Genomic DNA, 7,925 nt, shown 5'->3' with positions numbered 1-7,925 from the left:
GTCTCTAACTATTTTATGTTCTCCTTTTTTTGTAAATTGTAACAGAAATTAAAGGATTCATAAACATCATATTGATATAAGTGAATGCTGCAGTTGGACTGATGTACTTGACAGAAGCATCAGGGAGAGAGGTGATTTAGGGAGGACACCTGACATGTAATTATTCCATAGTGCAAACTAATTAGACCGATCGTTTCAGTTATTACTGTATCTTTTACATTTCAGAATGGTGTCAGTGGCTGCACTTCCTAGTTTAGTTCAGGTGTTTGCTTTTACTGTAGTGTTCCTTTCGCTTTTGTATTTGGGTCTCATGAAGTCATGATGTTGTTATAAGGGAGAGACTTGATATTGTTACTGACGGAGGCAACGTACATACATTCAGGAAACGGACATACATTCAGGAGAGGGACGTATAGTGGACAGGAACTCTTGGCAAGTTGTAATTGACTGAAAAACGACTGAAACCCAATTGGTTTTCATCCGGCTGTGAAATAGACAGCTAAAAAATTGATAAATTCTGGTCACTTTTTCCAAACTAAATAAGACATCTTCTGACCTACGTTAACATGCAAAATGACGATTCCTTCCCTAGCTCGTCTCATCTTGCTGATGGGATCTCGAGAAAGAATGATCTTTCACATTGATATCATTTGTGCCAGTGATCATGGCGCTGCACCGAGCGGCCGCATGCGCACCCACGCCGCGCTGCTGGGCACGCCGGCGTGCACCACGAACCACAGGTAGTACCCCGGCGGCGCCACGCCGGGTGACGGCGGCGTGGCCACCTCCGCCTCGTACACCCCGACGTCCAGCTGCGCCACCCTCGTCACGGCCAGGTCCACCACCCGCTGGTTCATCCCGAACGAGTGCGTCGCGAACGCCGGCGCCACAGCCACCACGCGCACCACCTGATCTTCGGGTCCCCCTCCCGCCAGCGCGCCGCCGGGCACCTCGAACCGCACCGACGCCGCTTCCCCGTACCCGACCTCCGCTGGCGCCCCCAGCACCCGCGGCCGCAGGCCGTCGAGCCGCGTGTCGAGGTATGGCGGCAGGAACGCCTCCAGGCTCAGCTCCGTCGGGTACGTCACGTTGGCGAACACGTACCCGATGTGCGGGTTGCTCCCGCCGACGAGCACCCGGCCGTACGTGTCCAGCGTCGCCGACGAGTGGTACATCCTCGGGACGGTGGAGGCGGTAAGAACCTCGAACCGCGCGCCGTTCTGCGTGTCCGGCCGATACAGCACCGGATACATCACCGGCTCCCGTCCGAGCTCCCACCCCGCCGTCCCCGCCGCCGCGCCGTTCACGATGAGCACGTCACCGGTCGGGAGCAGCACCATGTCGCCCATCACCCGTGGCAGAGGCATCTCCTCCATGGCCCACACCGGGTTCGCGTCCGTCGGCGCGATGCGGCCGCATGTCCGCTCGGTCGGCACGAACGTGCCGTTCCGGAGCGCGAGCTGGTACGCCCCACGCGGCGCGCCCCCGCAGACCAGCACCTCGGCGTGCGTCGGGTACTCTGGGCGCAGCGGGAGGAGGACCGACGAGCCAGAGGACGGGTAGTTCCGCGGAACTCCGCCAGGGATCGTGGGGAGGCGGCGTAGCGGGGTGCGGTTGTAGGGGTCGAAGACGACGGCTCGGTCGTTGGCGAAGACGAAGACGGTGCCGTCGGGGAGGAGGTGGAGGAAGGGGTAGAGGTTGTTCTCGGCGTCCACCTCCGTGGTCTCGTCCAAGAACGGGAAGAAGGTCAGCGGCGGCAGGCCGTTGACGCCGTCGTGCGGGAAGAACTCGAAGTTGTACTGTCGCCGGCCGCCGAGGATGAGCACCCGCCCGTCGGCGAGGAGGATGTCAGTGGCGTACCATCGCCGCGCGGCCAGGAAATCCGGGAGGTCGACCCAGCCGGTCGTCGGGGAGAACAGGCGCGCGATGCGGTCGCCGTTGGAGAAGCCGCCGGTCTGGAGGAGCGTGCCGTTGGGGAGCAGCGCGGCGGACGAGCACCACGGGTTGGTGGCGAGCGGGTACGGGTGCAGCGCGTTGGACCGGAGGTCGAGGAGCACCGAGTGCGCGGAGCAGTCGGCGGGCGCGGCGGTGGCGTTCGGCGCGGCGGCCGCGGCGGCGCACGAGGCCGGGTCGAGGAGGGAGATGTTGGAGGGGCCGGAGTCGGTGCGGTCGAACATGAGGACGAAGTCCTCCGGGAGGAGCTGCATGTGCATGGCCGAGACGCCGATGTTGGCGTGGAGGAGCCGCCACTCGCCGGCCAGCGCGGCCGGCGACGTCGGCTGGGCAGGCTCCAGCTGCCACGCCGTGGCGTCGGCGCCGGCATTGTCGACGCGGCTGGTGATCAGCAGGAGGACGATGAGCAGGGGAAGGAAGGGTCTCGCCGGCTTAGGCATGGCTGCTCTGCGCGCGTGTCTTCTTTAAGTCGTTGCATCGCACCGTTGTGATGTGTTAGGATGGTATGTACAGTGTGATGTGGGTTTGTTGGGTGGAAGGTTGGTTTGGGGAGGTTGGCTTTGGAGGGAAAACACGTTTGATGGCTAAAACTTGATATCCAAGTGTAATTATGCAGTCAAACTTAAGAATTCCACCTAAGGTCCTTTCTCGCATCTTTTTTGTTAAATATTACGTAAGTACCTTGAAACAAATGATGCAAGTTAAATTTTCGAAAAAGATAACGCCCATACGTGTGGGCGTTAGCCAACTCAACCACACGCCTCCATCGCCGTTCAACAGTTTCTCCACGAATCTTGGCACGTTTTTGCTGATTTTGTGTGCCACGTAGGACAAGTTGGGTGTGTGGTGTGTGAGAGTGTTCGCCCACACGCCGGTTGCCCCCCTGCGGTCAACGGTTGCCACTCGGAGGCGTGCGGTGGAACTGCTCTGCGCCCGCACGTCACGCCCGAACTGCGGTTGCCGTCAACCACATCGCGCACTTCGCCCCCCTCCCCTCATGGTTCCATTTACTCTCCACTTCATTACTCACCCAACCCACCCCGCAGTTCATTCGATTGGAAGAGAAGGCGAGAGGAGAAGGCGACGGCGGATGCGGAAGAGTCAACGGCATTCGCGGCCGTCGGTGGGACTCGCCGGACCGGAGCGTATTCGCCGGAGTGCCTACAGAGTGAAGGTAATGCTCCTTCCCACGGTCACGTTCCTTCCCTGCATTTCTCCCCTCTTCTCTGTGGTCAATGTTCCGCTCGAGATTCATCGAGATTCAGGCGGATTCGCGATGCTCCGGCATTCCCGCCGGCGGCGGAGTCCTGTGCTGGTCGTTTTCGGTGGCATTGCACAGTTTGGCCGCCGCCGCCGCGGCTGTCATGCCGGTGTGGCTCGGCCTGCCCGTAGCCACATCCTGGTTCTGCCTTGGGATTGAGCCGGCGTTTTTCTAGCCATTAGTTATGTATTTGTCTCAAAATGCTGTTTGCGATCAGTGCAGGAAGTTTTTTGTTGACGAATTTCAGGTTATGATAGTTGCCAATGAACCCTAGATCTAGGTAGTTGTATTTCAAAGTGCAGTATGAAGGTAGACATGATAGTTTCAGTAACTATCTGCACTGGATGGCAACTAATTCTCTGATCAACTGTGTCAGTTGCCACAAATTTGTTTTCCATGTGGCAACTATTTTTGTGCACACACTATGGCTGTTGCCATGCTGTAGGCATGATAAAGTGTAGTAAATAGGTAGTCATGGCAGTTTCAGCAACTATGTGCACTGGATGACAACTAATTTCCTAATCAAATGTGTCAGCTACCACACAGTATGATTTCCATGCGGCAAGTATTTTTGTTAACACACTAAGCCTGTTGCCATGATATAGGTAGGATAATGTGGCAAATTCACTGTACAATAGACTCATTTTTGTGTTTTGCCATGCTGACTTGTGATATCTGAACATATTTGACCGTATTACATGGCAACTCATTTTTAATATGAGGTCAGTGTGTGAGTTGCCACATTACAGGTTGTTCAGTAGATGTTTTCAACACTTTTTGAATTGTCTTGTATTTTAACATGGCAATTTCAACCTAGTACATTTGCCTTTGAATATGTGACAACTATGTGCACTGGATGGCAACTAATTTCCTGATCAAATGTGTCAGTTGCCACAAGTATGATTTCCATGTGGCAAGTATTTCTATTAACACACTATGATTGTTTCCATGATGTAGGCAGGATAATGTGGCAAATTCACTGTATCATATACTCAATTTTGTGTTTTGCCATGCAAACTTGTGATATCTGAACATATTTAGCCATACTACATGGCAACTCATTTTTAATATGAGGTCAGTGTGTGAGTTGCCACATTACAGGTTGTTCAGTAGATGTTTTCAACAATTTCTGAATTGTCTTGCATTTTAACATGGCAATTTCAACCTAGTACATTTGCCTTTGAATATATGACAACTCATTTTTTGTATGAGGACAGAGTGTGAGTTGCCACATTATATGTTTGTGCAGCCGAAGATTTGTGCCTTTCTTTCGTACTATCTTGTGCTAACATGGCAACTTCAGCATTTTGTTTCAAGTGCCTTATGATCTGTACATTTTTCAAATGAAGCCAATGTGTTTTGTTGGCACATTTATTGTTGGACAATCATAGGGGGTGTGGGTGTTCATACGATATTGCCTAAACTTTTTGCCACTTTCAATTGAGCTCATGTGGCAAGTACATTCTGTTAGGTGGCAACTGCTTACTTCATACTTTCATTTTTACCCTGACATTTTGCTTTGTTCTTACCTCAGCAGAATGGCTCGCGGCGATCATCAAGACGACGATGATGATTTCATGGAGTTACCACGACAGAATCGCGCAACTAGACGGACAACAAACGGCGATGAGGTAACTGTCCACCCTCCCAGGCCCCCTTCCCCCATATGTTTTGAATGTCATTTGAGTTTGCCATCGTCTGATAGGGTCTAAACCTTCATGATAGTGAAACATGGCAACAAATGATCATTTCTCTGTTTTGCAGAAGAAGAAACGTAATCGCAATAGGGCTTCACAGGAACGCCTGACTATATTGACCGAGGGATTCGCCGACGGCCAGAAGGGAGCTGCTACTGAATTGGGGATGCAGGCTCTGATGGATGTTCGGTACAAGAATCTAGTGAACCCTGTATGCGACTGGCTCGGTGAGATTTACGAGCCCGCCTCCAGGAAATTTGTGATTCCGGGACGTGGAAGACTGCCTTTAGATGAGGAATCCGTGTTCTGCATGTTGGGTGTGCTCCATGGAGAAATCAAAGTCCCGTATGAGGTCAATAATACGATTGAGGAAACGTTGTTTGCCTGTTTGTTTCCTGGGATGACATCCATGCCGAACACGACCGTGCTGGCAAATTCGCTGGAGGGCATGAAAACCCATGGCGAAGTTTTTAAGATGAAGCTACTCATGTACTTGATCTCAGTTGTTTTTGCGCCGACCACATCTCTTCGTCCAAGCAACAAATGCTTCCCCATCCTGGTGAATGCTCTAACTCTACTCCTTCATTTTTCCTTCAATCTTTTGACTCCTATGTCATTTGTAAGCTAGTCACTACCAGTTTTTTGATGTTTTCCCATTTTGATTTCTGATGCAGCAACTTCTTGTCCTGAAATTTATGTCCTGCAGGCAAAACTGAAAGAAGTGAAGAACATGAATTGGTGTAAGTTCATTGCGGACTTCCCGCATGATGCATTCTCAAACAAGATGTACCAGAAGGGTTGTCGACTCCATTTAATCGCATTTTTGTACTACTCTTTTGCAAACACTCCTAGCTCCTTGAGCATGCATGGCAACCATGATGGTGACATTGTGGCAATTACCATCATAACAAGATGGCAACTGCCAGCATAACAAGATGGCAACTGCCAGCATAACTAGATGGCAACTACTAACATAACTAGATGTGGCAACTAACAGAATACATGGCAACTCTTTCCTTCTTCATGCCCTCCAACTTGATGATTGAAGGAACATATGTTAGCTTCTTTTTTGCAAAATACCATGATGGCAACTGATATTTTTTCTTTTTAAATTGTTGTACATCAGCTCATGTACGTCGATTGTCTTGATCTGTCCACTATGGACTTTACTGGGATAGGAGGCCCGCCGCCTCCATACAAGTTTGATGTTTCTGCGTGGACTTACGATGCTGTCAAGGTGGTGCTTGCCGCGGACAAGATAACTAATACGAAATACGGGAAACTACAGGTTAGTTCTGGCTTCTTTCTTTGCACGACATTCTTTCAATTTTGACGCTGCATAACATATGAAAAAAAATCCCCATACGACAACCGTCTGTGGCTAACAAGAGATGACTACCTTGTTAGCCATGGTTGTCTGCGCATGGTATCCATGTCTTACGCCACGTGGCAACTCTGCCATCCATTTTGGAACTTCTATCCTCTACCTCTTTTTTATTTTTTATTTTTGCAATACATGAACTGTTAGTTAGTGTTCATTGTTTTCTCTCTTTACATGCTAGCTGCTTTTTGGTTTTTTCCAGCTGATGGCCAAGCATGCTATAGACTATAGCGTGTTTGGTGGGCCTCAAAACTTTGGGAAGTGGATGAATGTGCACTCAGCTCCGTCTTGTCCTGTTGAGGTAATCAAGGATATATATCTATGGTTGTGTTTGGTTTATTTTGATCTTGTGCACGTGACTTTAATACGGTTGGTTACTGCTGCTTCTTGTTTTGTGCACATGCGAGGGCACCTGTTGAGCATCTAATTGGGCAGTTTGCATCCGAAATGACCGGCTTGCTTGGGAAGTTGGTTGAGGGTTGGACGTCCCTTAATGGCTCTGACAGCGACACGGTTGCGAGGCAGTTCACTCCATTCGTTGCAGAACAGACACATTGGCCAACTGGTTGTCGTGGTCGGTACGACTACAACAGCTTGCAGGAGTTTCCTGACACACAAGATGAACTAGATGGAGATGCTGCTCTCGACAAGGACGACGATGATGACATGGAGAACGTGCAACATGACACCGACGATGATGAACATGTCAACGTTCGTGCAGGTGGTAAGAAGGGCAAGGGTGTACCAGATGTCCCCTCACCAGAGAAAGTCAAAGAACAGACAACTGCGAGAGGCAAGGGGGTGTCACCCTCAAAGAGGGGGAGGGATCCACAGGGGGTTGGACAGGGCTCTCCTGTCAAGAGACCTAGGACCAATCCCTTAGCTTCTAGGTGGAGGTTCGAATTCTATTTTAGTGTTTTGTCTATCCTTTCGAACAGACTGGCCCCCTTTTCCATTTGTTTTTGCTAAGCGTGGCAACAATTTTCGTGTCTGACACTTGGCACTTTTTTTGCCTCTTTCTTATATGTGCAGCGAGGCGACAGCTGGTGGACGAGCAGTTACGAAGAAACAAGCACCAATGCCAACCTGTGTTTCTGCTCGATTGAACAAGGGTGCCCCTATTGCTGGTGACACGCCTTCCACTAGGTCATCTCCTCATACGTCGATGTCCAACACCGGTGATCCTGTTGTGTTGCCAGATTTGAGGAAGACAGTCAAGAAGTAGGTTATCCCTGTTCTTTTTTCATTGCCATATTGCTATATTTTTGCTTTTCAATGCAGTTGTTGAGCTTGCCACATGGGCTACTGCCATCAGTCCCACATTGCAACTGTTGTTTCTCCCATGCTCTATTTCTTTTTACTACATGACAACTCCTGCTTGTTTTGCATGGCAACTGCTAACCAGGCAAAATGGCAACTCTTATTCCACCTACATGGCAACTACCAGCTTTTCCATCTGTTTGTGCACTCATCCACACCTAGTTTTGAAATGATAGTCCTGGCACATCACACATTTCTTACATTTTTTAAGATGTGTACCATGGCAACTGCTACTTGTTCTGCATGGCAACTGCTAACTGGGCCACATGGCAACTCTTATTCCACCTACATGGCAACTATCAGCTGTTCATCT

At 50.3% G+C, this 7,925-nt stretch overlaps 1 protein-coding gene across 1 annotated transcript; it reads right to left on the bottom strand.

Moving 5' to 3' along the window:
- Positions 1 to 411: 411 nt before the first annotated feature.
- On the bottom strand, positions 412 to 2,435 carry LOC123082139 (aldehyde oxidase GLOX). Its single transcript, XM_044504543.1, has one exon. It carries the CDS (start codon positions 2,391 to 2,393, stop codon positions 663 to 665), a length of 1,731 nt encoding a protein of 576 aa, XP_044360478.1. The 5' UTR covers positions 2,394 to 2,435; the 3' UTR covers positions 412 to 662.
- Positions 2,436 to 7,925: the final 5,490 nt, after the last annotated feature.

Source organism: Triticum aestivum, chromosome 4A (assembly GCF_018294505.1).
Source record: "Triticum aestivum cultivar Chinese Spring chromosome 4A, IWGSC CS RefSeq v2.1, whole genome shotgun sequence".
Lineage (NCBI taxonomy): Eukaryota > Viridiplantae > Streptophyta > Magnoliopsida > Poales > Poaceae > Triticum > Triticum aestivum.
Note: the sequence above shows the minus strand (reverse complement) of the source record. Positions and strands in the feature narration are given on the sequence as shown.

Excerpts from the sequence above, each read along its gene's own strand:
- LOC123082139 (XM_044504543.1), bottom strand. The coding sequence starts at position 2,393 with ATGCCTAAGCCGGCGAGACCCTTCCTTCCCCTGCTCATCGTCCTCCTG.